The sequence below is a fragment of the Excalfactoria chinensis genome, chromosome 6 (assembly GCF_039878825.1).
Source record: "Excalfactoria chinensis isolate bCotChi1 chromosome 6, bCotChi1.hap2, whole genome shotgun sequence".
NCBI lineage: Eukaryota > Metazoa > Chordata > Aves > Galliformes > Phasianidae > Excalfactoria > Excalfactoria chinensis.
In genome coordinates this window covers 29650455-29675699 of record NC_092830.1, presented here as the reverse complement: position 1 = coordinate 29675699, position 25245 = coordinate 29650455, and the positions used below count along the sequence as shown (strand labels likewise).

Here is a 25245-nt window from a genome sequence, read left to right as displayed (position 1 = left end):
CAAGCAAAAACGATCCTACTATATTGCTTTACAAAAGCACAGGAGCAGACGTGGGAGCATTAAAGGGTTGAGCAAATGGATCTTCTGAAGGAAATCTCAGAAATCAGGCTGTACGAACCCTTGCAACAATATTGTCATCTGTTTAAATACTGGGACTGTTGGGGAGGGGAGCTCAGCAGTGGTGGGAGGGCTTTCATGCAGTTACATGTTTATTTTGTTTAATTTTTTTTGTCCACCACGTTACTCTGCAGCTTTAACATATTAATATCAGCTCCACAAGATGAAGGAAAAAAAACCCACACACACATTCAGGTGAAAGAATCTTTATATCACAAATATCTCACTGTTTCTAAGAATTCCCTGTAATTGCCCCTAATCTGGTTACTTTACATTTCTTTGTCATCACCATTTCTAAAACTTACAAATCCTTTTCTGCAGAGCTCAGAATTCATTATTGATATGCCTGAGCATAGACATTTCAAAAAGAAGATACCAGACAAATATGTGATGTTAAAATACCTCTAAATATACTTACTCAAATACTTCACTGGTACAAACTCTCCATATGAAACCCTTCAAAAACCCGACCTCTAAGTAATCTTGACTTTACTGAGACCTCATTTTGGTAGCAATCGGGAAACAATAAAAAAAAGCAGTTCAGATACCTGCTTTGCTCCAGCAATAAGGAACTGAGTATACTAATTTCAGAACATACACTGAAACATTTGAGGAACATTTGACCATTAAAAACAGACTTCTCTCTCTAAATATTTATGAGTCATTTTATAACTGGAAGAAAAGTGTTCCGGAATACTGATCTCTAGTGTTACACCTACAGATCTACAGCACGCACAAATAAATAATAAATATTGATACGTGTGCTTGGGTCTACTTGTGCTGTATTTTCAGCAGGTATATGATACACTATATAACACATAAGCCATTTCACTGCTTCACACCAAAGTCAAAGCATTATGAAATACTGTGTAATTCTGCCAGTGTTTCAGCACAGGTTTTAACCAAAGCAATGCTTTCGCTTTCAATACCAGTGTACGAATGTATTTACCCTATCAAAGATTTTGTGATGCAAACAAGATTATTACTGTACCAGATTTGATCATGGTATTCTAGCAGAGATCAAATAATAGGTTTTCTTTTTCCTCCCCCCCCCCTCCTTCTTTCTCTAGTGCCTTTAAAAAAAATTTCTACTATCAAAGAATGTTAATTTCTAAGGTTTGATCTGGAGATTCCTATGTAAGTATACAATTATTAGGGAAAAAAGAGGCACAACAGTGAATATTTTAAAGCAGTGTAATCAATATTTTTGCTTTGTGCAGATTTCCCTGCAACAATGAACAAAAAGATCTACTTCAGATTTAGAAACTCAGCTTTAAAGGGAAAGCCAGACAACAAAAAGCAAGAAAGTACTCACCTCTTCACGTAATTTTATCAACTGCAACATGAGCGCACAAAAAAGATAAAAAGGAAAGAAATGGCAGGAAAGAAAGATCAGTTGTGTGACAGGATACAGAATTAACATTGACAATTTATCTGTTTACATGTTTAGCATTTAAAAATCACAGACAAACACATTAAAAGAACCTAAACATAGACTACATGCAGAGTTTTTTGAACGAATAAAGATCACTTTCTCACACTGTCACATTAAACAAAGAGAATAGTGTGAAATTCTCTTTTAAACCACATCTAAGACACCATCATGAAATAAAGGGGAATGACTTCATAGAAGTCTATATTATAAAGAAAAAAAAAAAAACAAGTTTACTATTCCTCTCTGCGAAGACTGTACAGCTGAAGTGGTTTTGTATATACAAGTTTTCAGAATGTTTTCTGTATATTTTAGTGGTGACAACTGATTTCTTATTTTACGAGCAGATCTAACTTATTAATAGACGACTGCATCTTTACTGCATGTCTCCACTACTCCAATTTTTATATACCTTCATTTGAATGCGACTATATTATCTAGTTTGACTACTGAACCTCACATGGACACCCTTTTTCTGTTGAGGAAAAAAAAAAAGCAGCTTAGTTAAATGATTCAGAATGATGATTTATTGCGTAGCATATTTAATAATAGACAAAGGAGTAAGGAACAACACAAAACATGTTTCCCTCAGGAAAGACCCACTCCAGGCTCTTATTCCTGGAGCACTACAGTGTGTCTACGTATACACACGCAGTGTATCTGTACATACTTATACAGTATACGCACTTATTTATGCTTGTAAATTAACATGATCTAACACTATTAGTAATATTGCTCTGGCAGGTTTACCATAATAAAATGGTAAAATGGTAAACCTTATAAAACTAAATAAAATCTGGTCTGAATATCAAGCTATGTTGTAACACCCTCTCCGTTTACAGAGAGAGATAAATCACTGGTACTGGAACAAAAAGTATGATTACTCACAACAAATGTCTGCACAAGAGTGGCTCTTGGTGAAAAAATTACAGTTCTCTCCCCGATTCCAGTTGAATTCAAAATTACAACAGCTACATCATTATCTCAGTTTGTGCTGATACCTCACCTACAGTTTCACAGCACTCAATTTCAACACGTGTATGAGATGAGAATGTTTACTACCCAGAAAGTCTCCTCAGCCCGAGAGGAAAGAAGGCACTTCCATTACTCTCTATTGTTTCACGTGGCTCGCCTAGGTCTAAACACAGCCTCATCCCAAAGCAGACAATGAACCCAACTACATGTAATTACTGGGGCTACTACTGCAGGAACTCAAGCCGAAAGAACTCGACTTTGCTAGAATTTGGTATCAAGAAAACCACGCTGTCCACCAAACTGCTGCTTAAATTCATGTGCTTGGCCTGTCAGAAATTGGTCTTTCTCCAGCTCACCCCCTCCTTTTCTCCCCAAAAAGGCAAACATCCCTTTAGAGAGGGGCGATCTGGGAGCTGATCGCATTGCTATCTTTTCTTTCGGAGGCCGCCATTCTTCACTTGGCTATGATACTTAAAGGGCCAAAGTTTAAAACTACTCTCCCGCAATAGAGCCCATTTGGGCATGCCACCCTGCAGCAATCAGACGGAGTTTTAAAATGCTGCACATTTGTTTTTTCAATAGGTTCCAAACAAAAATGTTCTATCTTGTTTGTGCTGCATGGCTGAATTTAAGCTCTACATAGGATTTGCAACTAAGTAATGGGAGAGGGTTTTCTTTTTCTTTATTTCCCCCACACCACCACCCCCCTCTTTTTTTTTTTAAACATTGGCTGAAAGATATTCATTCAAATTAACAAAAGATGTATTTTTCCCCCATTTAACAATGCTCTCAGTGAAAATGCGTTACTTTTACTTCTGTATTTTTGAACATTTTCTGCTATTTTTACCAAGTTCAACACCCAACCGTAAGCAGAATTAGGCGGTGCGCAGACACCATTTTACCTTATGATAAACAGGCACATTTTTTGTTTTTTTGAAACAAAGATATATATATTTTCTTCTCAATACAGAATTCGATACACGAGGAAATCTGGTCCTTTGTAGGCTAAATAAATAAATAAATAAATAAAATCTGGTTTACACTGGTTTGAACCAGTGGAATCTCTTGTGGCTAAGCCTTCTGCTGTGACTAAAATCAAAACTGCACCGCAGAGAGCAGCCAAGGCTGTGTGTGTGTGTGTGTGTCTGTGTGTGTGTGTGCCCGTTTGCTGGCGAGGCGAAGACCACGTGACGCTGAAAACTACCCAATTTTTTTTTATTTTTTTTATTTAAAAAAAAAAAAAAAAAAAAAAAAAAAAGCTGATAACGCTCCTGCCGTCTCTGTCCGCATACAGATAACGAATAAATGCTGAACTCTATTAAACGCCCTTTACACATTATCGTGGGTCGAACACACAATTTTCTGAACTTATGATGACAGTCTATTTATTTTGCTATAAACCCTCGGCATGTAACGAACAGATTTGTGTCTGGTAATGATCTGCTCTGCCAGGGCTATATGAAATGATACCGACCTTCTTTAGATCTTGGGGAATTAAATTGACCAACTTCACCCCCTGGTCTGTAGCTGAAGTTTGACACACTTTATGCACAGCAAGCCCAAATCTAATATTATCAGAACTTTGTAGTCAGAAATTAAGTAGCCGCAAAATATTTGTTCACCACAAATCACATACGCAGTGCATGTGCATATGGACACGCAATTCACCCTAATGCAAATTTACTTCAACATATTAATGAACATAGCTGCAAAAGAGAAAGGAGTTGAATCGCATCTCAATCACGAGAAAGTTGGTAATACCATACTTGACTACTTGGGTTACTTATGATTTAGCCCAACATCCGCTTTCTAAAAAGCACACAAATCAGCACACGAAAACAGTTCTGTGATTATTACAGGGAAGCCACACCCATAAGTACTGTTATCATTGCACTGAAAAGCTCACAACTTTCAGGGGATTTGACAATCATTGCTGGCCAGCATGACAAATAAGACTTCAAAGTCCAGAGCCCATTTAAGATCGCTTCTGAAAATTAAATAACAAGCCAATGCACATAGGCTTTAGGGGATGGCGTTTTTGTATGTTTTTGATGGGAGAAGATATGTCTTCTGATTCTGAATCTCTACACGTGCTTCACTTGAACATATTCACCAGATAAAATTCAGAGGAAATTAATGTACACTATGCAACAACTTCATTAAACAGCTGATATCATTAACTCATTAAACAAAGATCCATTACTTTAAAAGAAGATTTGATTAGTAGAACTGTTATGTTTCCTACAACTTATTACAAGAAGATCCTACAAACATAATTCTAATAAAATTGGTTGTATCCTGGTAAAATCACTATAAGGAACTGTACTCTACGATGCCGTCATCTACACATGATGGCAGCTACTAATGGATCACACAGAGGAAAAAAAAAAGAAGTAGAAAGACCAATCATCATTAGCTAATTCCTCACTCGGATCTTGTACTTGAATCTTTCTTCTTGTGAGAATACTGGAAACTCAGACCTACGTACTCTACCCTGTTCAGTAGAGCTTTTAACTTGGCCATAACTCTGCCTTTGAAACTCAATACAGTACCAGAAATGGAATAAAAAAAAAAAAAATCAAAAAACAAATCAAACTGTTTATTTTTCCAGCAGAGACCCATTTAGTACTAGATACTTCCATACTAGCCATTCTACATTGTTTGTCTTCTTCCATAAAAAACATGTAAACTTTTATCATGACAAAGATCATATTTTAAATACACTGTTTATATTTGTTTCCGTTGGGTAACGTCCAAGTCTAACCAGATATTCAACATTTCTATTGGCAGATTTTACCAACATTTCTGGATTTCTATAAGAAAAATCTTTTCTTCAATGATTCCTTCATCATGAGCGGATTGCCTCTTCTCACTTTGCAAAGTCTGCTGATTGAACTGGAGAACAAAACCCCATCATCTTTTAGTTTAACTAATTTAACCTAACTGAAACTATTTGAGAGGAAAAAGTCCCCTAATAATAGTTTGAGGGTCAGACTATCTATATGCATTCCCAACTGACAAAATAAAAGCAAGAATTTGAAATACCTTCCAGTGTTTTATATGGATACAAGTGATACTTGATCACACTTTCTTCATCTAGACCAAGTCTATTTAAAATATTAATGAGTGATAGGGCTGTAGACCTGGAGTTACTGACCTAAATATTTTTAGGTAATACACTGCTGACCACACAGTAATACCCAAGCCTTACACTTGATCAGAATAACTGCACATTCAGATAGGGTTAATATATGGCTGAAGTTTGTGTACAATATGATTGTACCTGTAACTAAAAGCATAAAAGATAAGTACAAATATAAATCATGATATCTCACAAGAAAAAGTTTGCGGCTGATTATTGGAACAACACAGAAAATAATATCTTTGTGAAATACTGGCCTTCATGTTATTAAAAGAATAGAAATGTTTCCTTTATGATGATATTTCAAAGCATTTTCAAGGAAGAAAACAAAGAACTTCAGAACCTCCTTAGATATGGGGGAAATTCAAGTTGGGTGATAAAAAAATGAGTTTGTTTACCTAAGAGACTAAATAAAACACTAATAACCTAAAAAAAATCTGTTCAGCTTAAGAAGCGGTCATTGGAATGAAAAAAATCACGTTGACAAATGTTTGTGAGTATAGTCTGGTTCCTTGAGATGAGACCATGTTTCTTCCATCAGATTTCAAAAAGAAATCATAACTTGCAAAAAGTGCACATGGACCAGTTATTTAACCATTCCCTAAAAAGTGAAAATAAAATATTTTATCTCATCCCTACACATAAGATATTCTGTTAAAAGTGAAGCTTCTTATCACAATTGCCCTTTTATCTCTGAATTCATACAATTTTTTTTCTTGAAACGTAAAAATAGTAGCACCTTAAAAGAAATAAAATTAGAATTTTAACACTTCTCCAGCACAGAGGTTATGTTCATGACACACAGACCGTTAAACTCTTCTCTTAAATCCTCCTCTCTACAAATTCATTATTTAGGGATAAAAAAAAAAAAAGTCTTCCTGTTCTTTAAATTCTGGGACTTTCTCTTGCTATATATCAAAATATAAATACCTTTTATACTTTACTCTAAACATAGATATTACATCTGCTATGCAATAAGTTCTGCAGACAAGCTGTATCCTGTGTATAATTAATTAACATACGTATTACAGTCTCTCGCAGAGTTTAACATTTACACAGCACTTTCAAAATACTGTATAACACCAGAGCTTAAGGGGTCTATTCTCATCCATTTTATTACAATAGGTCTCCAAGTCTAACTTCTGTCTACTCTTACTGAGCTTATGTAGAAGAAACCAAAAACGTCTGAGCATGGCTCTGCTATTTCCTTACTCAATACCGAAGCGGTAAGTATTTAAAAAAGCTTTACTTTCAGTACAAAAATAATTAAAATTCTATCTTATCAGAAGCGCTATTGAAGAAAACTTTCAACAAACTTATCACTCAAAACGCACAGTTTTGCTTATAGCTGGGCTGATTTTTCATAAAAGAAACATTCAGTTTTCAGACAGAGCTTGTCAAACAACTCCAGAACCAAAAAAAGATTAACAGGTGGGTCAAACTACTCTGAATATGAAGTTTCCTTTAGAAAGAAGGATCTTCACTGTAGTGTTCAAAGCAACACAAGTACAAGATATCATGAAACTCTGAGAATTATCATGCTTTCCTTCATTAAAAGAGTTGGATTGCTCTCAGCATTCTAGCACAACATACATCATGAAAACATGCTTTCATAAGTACAACTTGTGTTTTTGGATCAGGGAGAAGAAATCTGTTTAGGGAAGGAACCATACAAGGAAACAAAGTGGCATACAGCCTAATTCTGAGAGTGTGTTTCCATTTGTTTTGCCTGCCAGTGTTGATTTAATTATACTGCATTTTTATCAAAGCAGCATTATGTACTTTTTTTATTCCTTTTACATGTGTTTGAGGTGAAGACCTTGGCTTTGTCGGCAAACAGCGTGTTTCAAGTTATTTCTAAAGTACTAAATAATAAAGAAAAGAGAAGAAAAGATTTTTTTTAAAGATAGCAGACAGTGATCACAAGTTAAAGGGTTAAATGTAAGATCTCCAAGAAACATTTTGAAGTTGATTAAGACCCCAGCTTTGCATTAAACAGTATCACTTCCACATGAGTTGTTGCTAATGCTGTTAAGGAGCAGCTTGAGAAGCCCAGTGTGCCAGTGACCTCCTTCACCCTCCAGCCACCCACTAGGGCTTCTTGATTAGCATCCTACCTGGTTCTCTGAGGAATTCCCGTCATCCCCTAGGAGCTCATTCCGCACCTCATCACTGTAGGCGATCCGTGACCTTTTCTGTAAAACAAAAAGAAAAAAGGGTTAGGAAGTAAAGCTCCAAAGCCATTGGTATCAAGACCGATCATCTTAAACCTCGAGAGCCCCCTAATGGATACCTATTTGATTTAAAAAAAAAAGAAAAAACACAACAAAAAAAAAGACAACAAAAAACTGCAATTAAAAGTTATTAAAAAGTTTGTCAACAGCTGTATTTTGATAAACCTGCATGGCAAAAACTTACAATTTCAAAGAGAGTCACACCCTCAATATTCCATTTCATTTAAACAAAAGCAGCTTAAATGAAGCTCAAGACAAATGATATGTGAGCCAACTTCTAATAATCAGGCAATATAACCTTGTATCAGAAGCACTGAAGGAATGTGTAGGAACAAAAGTAATTTTCCCAAGGAACACTTGCTAGCAATACTGTAGTGATGCCATTACATATGAAAGGAGAATTCAATTCCTATTTACCAAAAAACAGAGGGAGAAAAAAAAGAAAAAAGACAAAGAGGTATGAACAACAGGTATTTGAGAAAATCAGTTGAAATTACAAGGAAAGGACCAGAAATCAACTCCTAAAATACATGTTAGAAAACAGCAGTACAAGGAAACACCAGCTTACAGCTGATCATGGGAACACCAAAACCATGTGATGGCCACTTATCTGTCAGGACAAACCACAACTGATGAGCATCAGATTTTCCCAGGAGCCAGTTTTTATATTAACTCTTAACTAGAGCAAGTGGTGAGTAACTGAGAAAATGTCTGAAGATTACCAAAGCAGCACAGCACTTACTGGACAAGCCCATCATAAGAACATTAGTCCAGCTTTTAATTTCTCTGTTGGCTGATTACCAGACTCCTAGCTAACACTCCTGCATTCACCATTAAAATAAAGTATTTTTAACATATTGTCTAAAATATTTTCATATTTGAGTGTGGCTATGATCAGTCATACTCTCCATTATGGGAAGAAGCCCAGAGGCAGCCAGAACTGGGCTACCAGGCTCTTCTTAGTTGTTGTGAGCTTCCCTCCCACTCCACCATAGAAGTCACTACCAGTAGGAACTCTGAACAAAGAAATACCCCGCTCAGACCTTCCCTAATCAGACAATTGTGCTAAAGATTTCTGGGTTTTGAGAGCAAAGTACAGAAATCAACCCATTGGAAATGATACTGAGCACAGGGAAATTCATTATCTTTGTGACAAGAAGGCGTGGAAGCAGGACATCCCTTCTACTAGAAAACTAGCAGTTGTATTGGTCATCTGAGAGCAACACATTTTAACATCTGATCTTGTATAGTTCACCCTCCACTGTACCTTCACCACGACAATGCTTACCAGTTTGTGATTCAGTTGCTAGTGCTCAGATCTAGATTACATATACTAAAGCTAACAGCTGTACCTAACAAGGACAAAGCATACCATGGTCCAACTACAAGAGCTGAATTATGCCAATTCTTTTGGAGATCTCAGCTGTCACAGTTTCATACTAACCAAGCTGAAAGTACTCTACAGCATTAAAGGAAATGAGAACCTTTAAACAGGCTGTGGTATCAGAGCTGCCTGTTTAAATTATTCATTTCATCACTATGGGGGACTAAAACACTCCACAGCATGTAAGAATATCATATGGAGATAGGTTTTGTTTTTCTCTTTTTTCACCAAAAAGCCAACAAATTGGCATAGATTGCTCAATTACATTATTTTCCTATTTTTATTTGATATACATCAAACAGGAAAGGAAATTACAAATATATACCAATAAATACCTACTCTTCTTTTCTGATTAAGATTCAGTCTCCCCACTTGAGGTCCAGTTCCTCAACTGTACAGTCTCTGCCACTTCTACAAAATTACTCAGCCCAATTGATTCTGCTAGTATTACATTTATTTGTCATTATCAGACTAAGATGTGGAGCATGATGCTTCATGAGCTTGTTCTCCAGTGAACGAGTTGCCTAATTATATGTGGAGACTGAGATGGTCCTTGGTTACACATCATTTATTTGAAAGATTTAACTGGCTGATATTCTCATTCACAAGAGACTGCATGAAAGAAAGGCAAAAGAATACTCTTCATGAGAAAGAAATAAACGTTAACAGCAACGCAATTTCTAAAGGCCTCTCATAATCCTTTATATCAGCACGACTGAGCTTAATAAATATATTTGTATCATTGTTCCTTTATTGCAATAGTCTGTCATGATCAGAAAACCAGCAATTATATTAAAAGAAATAACCCTTTGACTACAATTAGGTGTAACTCTTTGACATAATCAATAAATAATTTGATACTACTTTTGATCACAGTTTCACTACTAAATGAATCAATAATATAAAAGGAAAAGCCTTTGAACTAAAGTGTTCATTTGTTCTTTCAGAATTTGCCCCAAATATCAATACATTCATATCTTCAATCATTATTTTTATTAGGGTAACACTGGCAACACTTTCAAGCGTAGCTTCCAAAAACGGTGACAATGAAACTGTTCATCCAATCTTGGCAATAAAGTGAGTTTTAGGTGGTTTTGTTTTTTTCTTAGTTCATAACTAACAGCTGTTTATAAATATGTACTTTAGCCAAATGCAAGAATGATAGTTTGAGCTGGAAATGTCACACACTGCTACGGTTTGAAGGAACCCAATTCATAATGCATTTTATAAATAGTTAATGACTTCTATACATAAGCTAACCAGGCAAATCAAGAAATTGTCAACATTTTTAGTCTTAGTTGTCAGTTACCACTGTCTACTGGTACTTTATATGTATGCTTCTAGAAAAGACAGAAGCTTTACAGAGTTTGTAATCCACGGCATTTCTGGGCAGCTCAGTATAGGTTATAGCTTCTATGTGCAGTTTTTCTTTTGTATAAGTCTGTCACGCAGAGAAGTTTTCCTTGTATTTTGTATTTTCTTGTGTATACATGCACCAGAAGTCTAAGCACACAAGCGCTTTTACCTCTGTCTACACATTCCCATTCAAATCCAGCATCCACACGAACACACCACCACACAGAAGGGTTAAACTACTTTCTATAAAACTTCAAGACAGATAAAGTTTAGGGGACTGTTTTAAATGTACTACAGTATCCAGACCTTCTGACAAGAAAGGATTTCTGATTCCAGGCAGATCTCTCTTGGTTTATGAACAGGATTTTTGCATACTGATTGGGTGATTTTCTTAAAGCCCTGTTCAAACAGATACACTTGCTCAGTTCTGTCTGGCAATTTGGCTTTAAACAATCCGTCTACTTGACCCAAGCCTTAACATTTCCCAATAGAACTGAATGTGTTCATGGGCAAGCACAGCTAAATTAGAAATGAAATGAATTAACTCAGCTTAAACTAATTAAGATCTGTGATGTGCAGCACCACCCCTCTGTATGATTCTACATGTGAAGCAGGGTACAAGTAACCAGACTGAGAATCCTGCTACACTACTAATCTGAGTGTAACAATGAAGTTCGTCTATTACTAAAGCATATGAGAAGTTAATTTCCACGGCCTACACATGGCAAAGCAATTGCTTAAATTGCCTCACCTGGGAATTTAATACAATGTTATCATCAGACCAGCCACACTGTAAATAGATTTATAATGCTTTCCATGTGCTAGGCTAGGTTGCATATGAATTAAGTAATGATCTGGTATTACAATACAATCAGCTAGTTCCCACACCTGGCAGACAGGATATTTTGCTAAATTACTACCTATACAGACACATCACAACATAAAAACAGAAAAGGCAATGGGAAGAGAAACAATCTACATGGTGTGTGACCAATTTTTACACGGTAACCAAATAAGATGTAGATGGAAAGAGGTATCCAAAATAATCTGTTTCCAACATCTGTACAACACAGTGCATACTTATTCATTTCTATTCAATTTTGGCCTAATTTTCCGCATTCTATACTTTAATTACTCATCCATATTCTGAAATATTCCCATTAGTGAAGGCCACAACTAGCCAATGCCCCCTCACTCCAACACACTTTCAGCAATCAGCCAAATAATTGATATAAAGTATCGTGTATTTTCATACCTGAACTGAAGAATAGCTTTCCTCCTAAATGCTAAGCAGCCCCCTGACAACTAAACCTAGGTACATTTCAGACAAAAGGCCCAACAAACCTCTCTATTTTTCAGCCTCAATGTCTTAAGAACAGATTAAAAAGACTTTCCTGCAAAAAAGTGTAAGCAAACAAAGGGGCTTATTTACCTACAAACATCTGTTATCTTTATGATTTCCTAGTATATATATATGGTTTAAAAAACAACAACACATAAATCATCCAGCATCTGCTTCAGAGTTTGGTCCTGTTCCAGATGTAAATAAATACATAAGATTAGTATAACCAGAAGTAATTCCTAGGAATACGTTATAGTATTGTATTTTGTGTTTTGTTTTTGCTGGGCAGAAATGGAAAAGATAGTTAAAAATTTTAGAAGAAAAGTAATCTCTAACAGTCTTAAAGCTTTTCCTTGACCAACAACACAATAACACTTCTTCAGAAACAAAATAACTGAAATTGCTCAAAAAATTGTGTTCAAACTTTTGAAAACAGAACTTTTGTTTCTCTGTAAGGGCGATACTGAAACAACAGATTAGATACTTCACACTGACATTAGAAGGGGGTTATCCTTTCCTAAATAGCCTAGCTTTTATTGATGGTGGATAAGAAGCCCGAAACTGCTTACATAGAGCTAATATATGACATGATGTAATGCTAGAATTTTAAAGCATTTCCTTTTGGATATAAAACAACAGATATATTTCTGGCCTAAAGGATGTAAACTATTTTAGAAAACTTATGAAACATTTGACTGGAAGCATCAATACAACAGCACACGTCAGCAGGAAAAGTCAATGTCTAAGGCACTCTCAGTATTGTCTTCTCTCTCCTAAAGCACACAAAAAGATTGCAGAGAAATATGACAGAGAAAATACAACTTAAAACCTGTATTCCATCATTCTGCCAAATGTAGTTTTAGTCCAGCAACAGGGACAAATCAAACTACAAGTGATAATGTGAAACTAGTGCAAAGATACTATGAGACATCTTAAATAGAAGTAATGGGTCCATATATCTTCACCAAACACTTTTAGCTTCATTATGGGGTGAGGGCAGAGAGGATGGTTAAGCAAAACTCTATGAGCATACAAAGTGAATGTAGTTGAACATACCAATAATAAATGTTAGAGGAAAAATGGAGTGTCAACCCCAGTGCAATAAGTGTGTTACGTACATTGCTGATGCTTAAGCAGCCTGTGTGATTGCATTAGTTGTGGTTAGGAAGGAAACGGGTGATCTGGGACAGAACTGTACCTCACTGTTTGTGTTAGATTAAAGGATTAACAGTGGATGATTTCTGTTGTGAAAAGACAATTTGTATTGACAAAACCAGCTCACATTTAGTTGAGTTCTGTTTTTTAAACTTCATAGCCCAGACGAAGAAAGATTTTTTCAAAATTCAGAAGACTGGAACTATATGTTCCGGTCACTTTTTGGTTTTTTTTAGATGATGTTCAAAAATTCCCCATCACAACATCCAGTCTAAACAGAACACATCAAAAGAGTGATATGAAATGAGCCAGTATAAAGAAATACTACAGTTACAAACCAAAGTATGGAAAGTTTCAGATAAGGATTGCTTGGGCTTGGACAACACTCTCCAGATACAACAATTAATAATTCCTCTTAGCCCAGTGCTCATGTCTGTATATATTGTTTAAAAAATAAAATAATTCATCTTTTTCCTGTTTGATCTACAACATCTTCTTACAAAATCTTGGTCCCTATGCATCTATGCATACACTACTTCATTCTTTATCAGAAGTCAGTTTCTTTGAGGTGCTTTCAGCTTTGGGCTGTCTAACAGTTTGTCTGCCTTCTTACCTGCATGCCATCATCTCCAAAAGGAAAAAACAAACAACAGTCAGGCATCAGTTAATGCATGAAAGTAACTGAAAAGTACTACAAATTTAACTGTAACTTCTCTTTCCGTCAAAGTAGCAATACCTTATTTTTGCTCTGCCCAGTTGCATATAATATGCCATTTGCTCTTACCTATGTTTGCTAGTCTTCCTGTAATATGCTTTTCAGTACTCTAATTTCATATAATTCCTTTCTACTGATTCCTCCAAATGACCATAATTAAACTGTAATATATAATTCTGAGAACTATCTCTATATATCTATGGAGCTAAGTTAATCACCTTGCTTATTTAGTCAATGGCAATTCCTGTAAATGGTGTTCAGGATCACTGGGGTTCATTACTGATCAGACTCACCTTTCTGAAATGTCAGAAGCACCACTAGGCACTCCCTCTGTGCTTAAAGTTGACTGGTGTGCGTGTAGTTTGTCTTGATATGCATAGCAATCACTGGCATATATTTGCCTAATATTTGACAAAGGTTTTGCAGAACTTTCAGACCTTTATTTAGCACAGCCACTTCTACCAGCAATGCCAAAAGGAAACGAGAACAAGATTGGAGAGAGAAGAAAACCATTTCTTCTCAACTCAGCAGTTTGAAAACTAACTCACCTTCACAAGCCTTCTTATTTCCTTATTTCTTCTTTTCCTCTTTCTTTCTATGCCTATCACCACATAATTTCAGCAAATCATTTACCAACAAATGCTATTTAGAGAACAAACAGCAACTACTTATCAGCATCACATACTTCAGACTGCCTTGTGCTCCACAAGTAGGTTCCTTACCACAATAGAGGTTTCCTGAATCTTGGAAAAAGAAGATAAACTTTAGTGCCTTCAGTGGATCAATGAACAGATGGACAGAACATCTACACTGTAAGGGCAAACCTTTAAGGAGACTGTTCCCACAGTGAGGCAGCCAGAAGAAAGTTAGGGAGAGAAAGAACTAATTAGCTCATGCTATTGGAATGCATGATAACCACCTCAAATAAACCAAAACATGAAACGTTCACAAAATACCTTTGTTTCAGCCAGTATTTTCACCTGGAACCTAAATTCCTATTGTCCGCACTAAAAAGACATCTGCAGGTACATTCCACCAGCATCCTCCTTTTCCAAAAAGAAGTATCGAAGTGATATTTCTTCCATTAGTTACTTCACTGCCCTTATCAGCCTGCAGCCATACTCTCTGATTAGATGCTAAAGAGATCATTAACTGCAACAAAAACCTGTAATTGGGCTGAAGAAGCTGCTATTCTTGGATGATAAAGGCATTGTTCTCAGCTCTTCCAGTCCTTGGGTATCTAGCAGTGGGTAAAGCCTAGGACAGTTGGTATGTTTTATCTTTCAGCCTCTTTTGTTAAAAGTACAATTTTGCTACAGAGTTCAGTTCTATTAATACAGTATGTATTTTGGCCACTGAGAACTCAAAGAGTGAACGAAAACAAAAGGAAACCATAAAGGCAGCTTTCGGACACTTAGAATTAGGGCAAAGCAGATGAATGAAGTTTCCAAGGCAGCTGAATCGCCCCACCTAAATTTTTGCCACTCTGATGGGATCTATTTTAAACTTTAAGAAACTTAAACAGGTCTTTCCAAAAATACTTTTTATTGCATAAAAAGCTATTTTTAGGCACTGTCCTTTTTTTTCACTGAGCATACACACCACTGAGACATACATATGTATAACAGTAGACACATTTTTAATCCCTGAAACAAGTATACAGAGGAAAAATTATCTGAGTTCTTAAGGTCTTAATCACAGTGAATATAAAAATAATAGTAGTCTGTTCAGTGAAAGTAGCAGAAAATAATTTCTGACATCATTAAATATAAAATAATGCTTGATGTAAGAAAAATTAAATAGAAAAACAGCATAATTAAGGTGGCTTGCATACAAATACACCCAAATGTTGCTCTATTTGTGTATTTCTGTACAAGCATTCTGGACCATAAGCTCAAACTACAGATTAATGAAAAAGAAAAGACTTGGTGAATTACATGGCCTAGGCAAAACTGATTTTTGTATTTCGCTTTCCATGTTTTCTGACTGCCACTTTTACACTGATGTTATTTAGCTGGGATTCCTCTTCTTTCTCCCAGTTCATGTATACTTACCCACAGACACATTGCCTTGTTTGAAAAAAATCGTCTGATCTTAATAATTTTAATAGTTAAGTGGTCACAATCAGGCTTTGAAGTCTGCAGCAGATTGGAGGACCACCAAGCGTTACTGGGACAGAACCAGTTGTTTCATGCTGTGTTAAATCAATAGCTAATATGATAAAATACTATCCCAATGTTCAGACAGTGCATTTTCTAGTTTTATCACAAGATGATGATTAGCAGTTCTTGCTTTACACTACCTGAGATAAAAGTCAGTTACTAATCCGCTACCTATAATTTATCTAACTGAAGTCCTCCTTTTTATACTGCCTCCTCATTTGAGTTCTCCATTCTCTCTCATTCAGTCTGAATACTTGTAACCAATACTCATTTCTTAAAGCATATAGAATGAAAATTATTTTATGCACACATCTGCATCAAAAATTCCCAACTCCACCCCATTTGCTTTATTTCTTCAAAAGCTAAGTCTCATGCCACTGAATACAGTATAACAGAAAGGCAGTATATTTATATAAAATATTGTTATTTGCAGAGTATTTGACATTTAAAGTGTCTTTGTGACAGACGGACTTCAGCTAACTTGTTATTTTTCCCCTTAACTATACCATAATGAGAAACACTGCCTATGAATGGACCAACACAGAATAAAAAGAATGAAAAAGAATGATACTGGCAGTAGCTCATTTCCCAGTAAATACTGATGTCCAAACTCAAAAAAATTCAGTGTGAAGTTCTATTTTGTCCCTGTATATATGTTGTCACCAACAATACTTACACATTTCTATTGATCTTGTTTATAGCTGCCTAGATTTTCACTGCCATGACAATGCAGTGTGAACCTTAAGGAAAATCTCACTTTATTGTGAGCACAGACTGCACAAAGAGTGCCATATCAGTCACAACTTCAATTAGTCCAGAACTTTTACTGCCTCCTACAGTGACCACTAACATACAACAAAGGGAAATCTTAAAGAACAGATCAGGTATGGCATGGTTCTCCTTTCAGTAAGTGCTGCCAGTTGCTGATGACCAGCAGTTTAGGGACTTCCTCAGCATATGGTACATCTAGATCCTCACACTTATTAAATTTTGATGGGTACCAGTTACATAACACTTCTTTTATTTAAGTAGCAACTGAACAAACATTCATTCACAAGATCAAACATGTTCAGATGTCAATACCAGGATGAAGATTAAATGCCAAAGCAATTTTAATCTGTACAAAACCAAAGAGAAAATCCAAAGAAAGAACATAATATTTTAAATATTAAATACAATTAATATCACACAATATAGTAAAATCTCTTCCTTTGACCACCATTCAAGCAACATGAGTTTAATTCAGCGGTTGTCAAACAGCTTTCTAGGGTAAACTCCACAATGAGAGAAAGATTCTCTAAAGAATCAATTTCCAATTCATGTTCATACATGTCAGCTGCTCTCTCAGTCTCTACATAAACTTTGGCAAATATTCAAATTACTCAGATTAGAAAACAGAACTGTACTCTACAGTCACGTTACATATCTACACAGCTCCTTTGAACTGCAAGGAAGCCCCAATACCATTTGACCAAACATCTGTCCCTCCACCCCACCAGCTGTTCTTGTGTGGCACAGTTTAGAAACTTCTGGTATAACAAAGCTGTTGACATCAAATAAAGATGATCTGACGCAAAGAAAACAAAGTTAGATAGCATATGGCAAACATAGTATTTCCAACTCCAATCCATGAACCAGACATATAAAACCTACACAGAAAGAATGGATAAAATGGAAGAGAAAAAAAAATCCTCTTATATAACAGATCTGATTTTTTTTTATTCTTAAGCATTCACAGACAGCCAGAATTTATTTCATACTTTCAGGTTAAAATTTCAAAACATGCTCACAGAAAGAAACAGAGAATGAGAGCAATCACTTCTACCAAACAATCAGGTGATGTCCCCAATTGATCTTAGATACACAATATGATCAACTATCTACGGTTTTATTTATTTACCTGGATTTCACAAGGCATAAAATAATGCAAGTTCACAACATCAAAGAGATCAATAAATTTAGAGTTGAGAAACCAGCAAGAATTAGGGCCTTTCAAGTGATACTTGTAAGTAAATGTATAAGACATTCATGAACGCATATGTCTATAAAAAGTTATTTGAGATATCCTTATTATTTTTCAGGTATCAAAATGTACACCATTCACCTGAAAACACGTTTCAGCCATCAAGAAGTCTTCAAGACTAAATTCACGGCTTGGATGGCCATCACCCTGTCCTGCATTTGTCCAGTACAGAAACACAGAGGTGTTAACTCCAGAAATAATTTCAGTACCTATTTTTATCTCGGAAAAAATACTTGCAAGAGATCATTAGCAACCACTATTTGCTTTCTAAATTATAGTCCATAGATGGCCACTAAAGAGAATGCATTTGTCTATATCAGCCTGAAAAACACAGCCAAGATATAGTGGCCAGGCATCCTATTCCACTGTACAATGGATCAACTTTCAGTTCCATAATAATCTGAACTAGGTTCTAAATAGACAAAACCCCTTAAGAGTAGGTATTACCACAAACTAGATCCACTGAATAATTTATTTAGGCATTATCTATTAAGGGTGGAGAGAAGCATTCTGTACTTTTCTAAGAACCTTCTAATCTTTCTAATTTCACATAGGAGTGTCCCTTGTGTCAGCTCTCCACTGTTCTCAGGGGTTAGATATTCCCTACTGTTATTAAGAAGGAACTACCAGTCCACTATCTCAAAGAATGGTGTGCATGAATATTTCTTCTTTGTTTGATTTACAGACCCAAGGAACATGGATTACCTTTGTTATCTGTGCATACAAGCTCCACTAAAATCTTGGCATTCGGTCAGCTTTTATCTTGGGGACCCCAAACTGTACTGTTAGGCAACACAGAGCACCTATCCAGACTGATATGTCATACAAATAGGATTTTGTTATAAGTTCTATTAGTTTTGGGGAGCACGCCAACAAAAACGAAAGTCAGCAATTTAAAACAACAAACCAGCCCCTCTGCTGACAGGAACAAATTACTATATTCAAAATGAATAAGAATTACTGTAGATCACAAATCCACGGTACGAACTCTGCACAAAGGGCAAAAACATATTCCTCAAACTAATTATTTAGTAACTGTGTTCTGATACAAAGCTTTGTGTACAAATAAAATACCACACAAAACAATACAAATAAGTTTATAAAAGCACATATAGAGGGACAATCCAAGACAAATTAATTATTTAAGAACTGGTAGCACTAAGAGAGGAGATAAGCAAAGACTCATTAAAGTTCAAAACTAAACTTTTGCAATTGGTCAAATGGTGCAGCGGTGTGTTGTACTTCTAACAACTCCAAGATCTGCTTTCTAGGCAATGACCTTCAAGAGGCTGAGAGCACTGTAAGGTGACGCATGCATCTTTTGGGGCAAAGATAGAAGTAGCTGCAAAAACACAATACATTTTGTTAGCCCACCCTAGGAGCAACACTGATTTCTGTTCTCGCACAAACCATACAGAAGGTCTAGCACAATCTTTTCAAAGAAATCTTCTGATCACTCTGTAATTATTCCTTTTCGAGTGACCCCATTCCATAACAAACCATTCATGAAAAGACCTTGAAAACACTTTCCCTCTGAAACATGGTAGTACTCTACAGACCTTAGCATTTGAACTAGGAGTTGTTTCTCTTTTATGGATTACAGCACTTTAAAAAGAAACTTTCATCTGCAAGCTAATTAGAATGAAATATGTCTAAATGATTTCTTTAAGTTTCTTTTCTTCTGCTGATTTTAATATTCCTTTATTTCAGAATCTTTTTTTTTAACTTGGTGAAAAAACTTTATTTGTTCACTTATTTTCACAGCTCCTTCTTTGACAAATAAAGGAATCATCAATTATGTCTGCATGATTCCTTATAAATTATTATGATGACAAAAAAGTAATGTGAAATAGTAACACAAAATTGAGTGTTACATGAACTAAAAAACTAACCATGTCCTTCATATATCGGCTGCAAAAGCTTCCTGCACCATAACGAATCTCAATCATCACAAAGCAGAGCAGGAAATGCAAATTGGCATCAGAGTTTAATTCTTAGCTGAACGCAGGTAAGAATTTGTTCAAAAAACTTATTTGTCACCTCAGCTCTTCATGTAAGTGCTCCTCAGTGCTGGCAATCTACTCATCTTCATTTAGTATCTTTCAGTGGTTCTCTCTTGGCCTCATAGATTCCTCAACCCTTAAATAGAATGACTAAGCCCAGCTGGCTACCCAAAGGGTAGTGCTACAGTGAGGCCAATCTTTCTGCAGAAGCATGTGGTATGGTTTTTAGCTCATCCATGAGCTAAAAAGACAGAAATCCTGATAACTACGGTGCATCCTTTTCAAAGACAAAAGAGTGTCCTTCCAACAAGGTATCGTGGTTACAGTCCTGAGAACCTGGGACATTTTTTTTTCTCCACACTTCTACTGTGTTTGGACTGGAGATCAATAATGACACTTTTCATCAATTATTTTGTTATAAACTCTAGGAAAACATCCTCAATGTTCACAACAGAACTCAAGATTCCAATTTTTCCATTTTGAGTTATATAGAAAGATACTGTATTGTATGGGAACTGGCACTTCAACTTCTATTTCTCAGTTTATAAATGCTAACGCTGCAAAACATGTCATTCTTCTGGCATGAGGTATGAAAGAAGGCCTTGACTATGCATTCACTGTCTGAAATTGTTTCAATTTGAGGAACCAGAACAAAAGAAAGAGCAGAGGAATACTAAGGGCCCACAGCTCAACCTCTATCTTAATTAAATAATTTGCATATAAATAGTATAAATATAAGGCATTAGTAAAGTAATTAATAGCAACAAAAATTGTGAAAACATTGCTTTGTAGAAAATACAGAATAGCCATGTCACTTTCAATATTTTAAGTAAATATAGGTGACAAATAGGTTTCACTGAGCCCTGAGTTCAGCAGCAGTTGCAAACACTCAGCATCTTAGTCTCATGGTCAAGATGGGTTTTTTTGAACGTCATCACAGAATCACAATTAACCTGAACAAGTTCGATGGTCATCTTATATTTTTCAGGGGTGAGCAACTGGATAGAAGTTTTTAAACATACACAAGCATTCAGCTACGTACTTCATGTGGCCATTTTCTTCTTGTTTATAGGGGAAAATATTTCTCTGTCAAGGGCCAAAGTTTTAAAAACTATAACACTATTATTTTGAATTCAGAAGTTGAAACAGATGAGCAAAATCTATCTACGTTTCTCAATTTGAATTTTGGTAGATTGGCATGGGATGAAATCCTCTGCTGGACAAGTTTATGAGGAAAAGGGTAAGAGAGCAATTGACTGATTACTTTTTGAACAGCAAATGCAAGAAAGTGACTTCTCTGCAATGAAAGAATTTAGCAAAACAAACCTCTCCAGATCTGAATGGAACAGTTCTCACCAATGACTCAACTGGGGAAAACATCAAACTTTTCTCACTGCACTGTAACAGTATTCCTACCATATTTTCCTATTGAATGAACAGGGAGTATATGAACACAAGCTACATGGTTGCATGAAGAAGCTCTTTGACATAGCAATTAAATGAGGAACATGGCTGGAAGCCTAAAGATCAAGCACTTCAGTTTTAAAGCTTCATATCATTAGCATCATAACCTAGGTAAATAAAATATTGGCTCAGTTTAAAACAAGTAAAATAGCTGTGCATTTGCATAGAGCTGATATCACCAAAGTGATTATTCTTCACTAATAAAGCTGATATGAAGGTCAGATACTCAAATTCTTTGGGCAGAGAAGACATATTTCTCTCTTTAAAGCATCTGCTGCAGCATGGTCATCAAGATTGAGGGAGTTGTTTAGCTCTATTGAATTCCAACTAACACAGAAATGTTGTACAACACTGTTTCTCATTAATAAAAGTGTTAAGAGGAAAATATTACTATTAAACACTAATAGTCTGAGTGAACTGAGTTGTAACAGTACTGGACTGAAAATTACTTCAGACAAAAAAAGAGCAGTACATCTGGCACAGCACTTTTGAACAACTTAGATACAAGACAAGATCAGTATTAATCACAATAGGCAGCATGGATTCTCAATTTGTTTATAATATCTAATGGCAAATGAGACTTTATCCAGTGTTTGAGAAGTGAGTGTGTATTTCTTTAATTGGAGTTTTCTGTTCAAACTCCTACACCCAGGTTAAAAAAATTCTAGGGAACTCTTTCAACACATATTTTTCATTTCCTGAAGTCTGATAGTTGGTTGCTGTATGGATTTTATGTTCTACTTTTTCAAGCCGATGGTCATGTGGTAACAGCCTACTCCCCTGCTGGATTGCTTACATGTAACCAATATATGACAGAAGTTAGAACTGTTTTACTCACAGGCATATCACTTAAAGTTTGTTGTTGATAACTATAATGTTCAACAGTCGATCACTCAGTACCCCAAGAAACTTCTGAAATAATTAAGTTTTCCCCTTTCTTATTTTGTATATTTTGGTACCACCAGTTAACTTTGTCAACTCTCTCATCTTTGCATTAAGACCATCTACAAATACAACAATGGAAAACTGAAGATCCGCTGCTGAGTTTCCTCTGCTGTGAAAACTATTTCTCCTCTTTGACTACCTATTTATACCTAATCCTTCCAAGTTCTTTCTGTCCTATACCACAAGAACACTTTCTGAATGGAAATCCATCAAATCTTCTCCATACACAATAAAATTGTTAATTTTGATTAATTAATGAGGGTTTCAAAGTTGCATATGTCAAGAAAAAAACAACGGGAGGGAACTCAATAAATGAATGGTATTAAGTGCAGCTCTATGTTCTAGATGCTAAGCAGTATTTATTTCCCTAAATATATGCTTAGAAACTCCTTCTCACCCTGTAACGTGATTTGAGTCACACATCCTCAAGATCTGCTGAGTGAATGCGTTCAATTTTTAATTTATTTATCTTAAAGAGAACCTTTGCTGACACCTAGCAGATAAATGATTAATTGCACTTCTTTGCATCTTTGTGGAAGTCCAACACAAGATAATTTTGAGCCCCAAGCAAAAGGTTTATCCGGACTGAGCATAGATGGTGTGTAGATACACATAAACACATTTGCAGAGTAAACAAAAGTACAACACTAATGAAGTATTTCCTAAATTATTTTCTTTGGGAACAGATATTCTCATGTGCTTTATAATTCCAAACATCTGCTCAAATCTAAGCAGATAATAGCCTTAAGGCAATAAACACATAAATAAATTAAAATCCATGCAACGCAGAGAACACTATATAACTTCAGAGCCACATTAACTTACTAAACAAGAGACTTCACTACTAACTGCACAAGAGAAGCACCTACCTCTACCCACAAAATAATATTGTTTAATGATGAAATAAATAAAACCAAGTGAAGGAATATGTTAATGTGAACCAGAACTACAGAGTACTGTTTGCTCTAGTGTCAGCATCTAATAATACCATTATTATTAACCACTGCACTCTTCCTCAGTGATCTCATACTCATAGGGAAATATCAACTACATGGGGTTTTACTACAATCCAGTGCAGGCATTCTCATGGTTGCTGCAGATACACCAACAACTTAAAGCCTTAAGGCAATAAACACCTGATAACAATGTCAAGTGTTTGACAGAGATTTCAAATGTCATGTACTTCTATATTGACTTTCCAAGATATTCCAGCTCTCCCAACCTAATCAATACACTCCTACAGGAAAAATATAAGAACTATGCTTCACCTACAGGTACACCTCCAGTATCTATAATACTTTACTCAAGGTTGTATATAAATCCGTAAGCGTATCCTTCTGTTGGTCTGTAACTTCAGTTCCACTTCAATCTTGCCATCAATATACTCTGCTTCATTTTAAAACTGGAAAACTCATCCTCTTAGAGAAAGACTTAAACAGAAATGGCTTTCTTTTTTTTTTTCTTCTTTTTTTCTTTTTTCCCCACCAGTAAGCACTTCCCGGATGGCAGTCATCTGGAATCATGCCGCAGTAAAAGATCATCACTTCCCAAAGACATTCCCAAGGTAACATTCTAGAAGTTTACGAATCCTCATTCTTTGTAAGAAAGAACACCTCAAAACCTTTCATGCTACTTTTGCGACTTCCTCCAATGACTTCAGGATTAACTCTGCTAGAAGCTTCCATTTTTAGTTCTTTAGCTGGTAGACTCTGGGTACATTGGTTGCTCAACCATACTGGAACTTCATTGGAAAGAAAATACGTCAACGACATTCTCCAGACAGCAAATGACTGAATTCATGGCTGTTCAAATAATACCTTGCTAAGTCTGAAACATGTTTCTTAAGACAAGACCTTGTCAAAGGATGAAATTTCAAAAGCACTTATTAATCTGAAAAAACAAGCCCTCCTGAACCATGAAATGAGGTACTCATCTTCCCTGGAGTTTCAATGTGTCTTCCTTTTACAGATTACCCTTGAGAATCTGAAAATTCCACCTGAAAAGACACAAGACTAGAATTTTTAAGAGAGGTCTAAGCTGCTCCGCTCTGAAAGCCATTGAGGATTGAGCACTGACTCCTTCAGGGCCCTTTCTGAAAAATACCAACCTGTACCTTTTAAGTTTCCACAGGTAAAAGCGTACAGCAGCTACAAACGATGGTTTGACAATGGGGAAAAAAAGAAGACAAAGATGGCAATGGCAGTAGTCAGAGGAAATGCTTCAGCATCTTCCTATAGACCTAGAGAGAAAGCAGCTTTGATAACGGCCTCAGAAGCAGCTCAGTCTTCTGCACTGTGGCATGAAGCAGCTGCAGCATAGACTGATATAAAGAGGGAAACAGATCAGGAGGAATAAGATGAAGAAAGGGAGATAGTGAAAGCAGACTACCACCTAATTATGTCCTTGGTGGAAGAAAAACTCAGAAAAATATCAAGATGAAAAGAGTTTTGAATCAGTGCCTTCCTCTCAATGCAAAGAAGGGAAAGGAAGCTAAATACCATCACACCAACGTGCAGCACTATCTCCATTCCCTTTGGACTCTCAGCTGATAATTAGGTGATGGGAAACCAAAATAAAAGATCCAGTGCTTGACTTAATTTAAGCCTAATTTCACCAAGGAATAGATACCATAAGTACAATCACAACATTTCAGGTTTGGTATTTTAAAAGCTGCACGCACATCCATGAATAGGTTATACAAAACAACCATCCCAAATGCTATACCTTTGCATTCACTTATATATCTTCTGCTCCATAATACTTTCTTTAGATACATTATGACACTAAGATATCACT

General features: G+C 35.9%; 1 protein-coding gene across 4 annotated transcripts in view; it reads right to left on the bottom strand.

Annotated features, from left to right (window-relative positions):
* VTI1A (vesicle transport through interaction with t-SNAREs 1A) overlaps positions 1-25245 on the bottom strand; it is a 246194-nt gene that overhangs the window by 191213 nt on the left and 29736 nt on the right. For 2 of the 4 annotated variants that reach the window (XM_072339582.1, XM_072339580.1), the window contains exons 4-5: positions 7784-7861; positions 1433-1453 (exon numbers count right to left, since the gene is read on the bottom strand). In XM_072339582.1, the coding sequence (XP_072195683.1) occupies positions 1433-1453; positions 7784-7861 (99 nt within the window). The remainder of the gene's footprint in view (positions 1-1432; positions 1454-7783; positions 7862-25245) is intronic. The other 2 variants (XM_072339579.1, XM_072339581.1) reach the window with 1 other exon arrangement.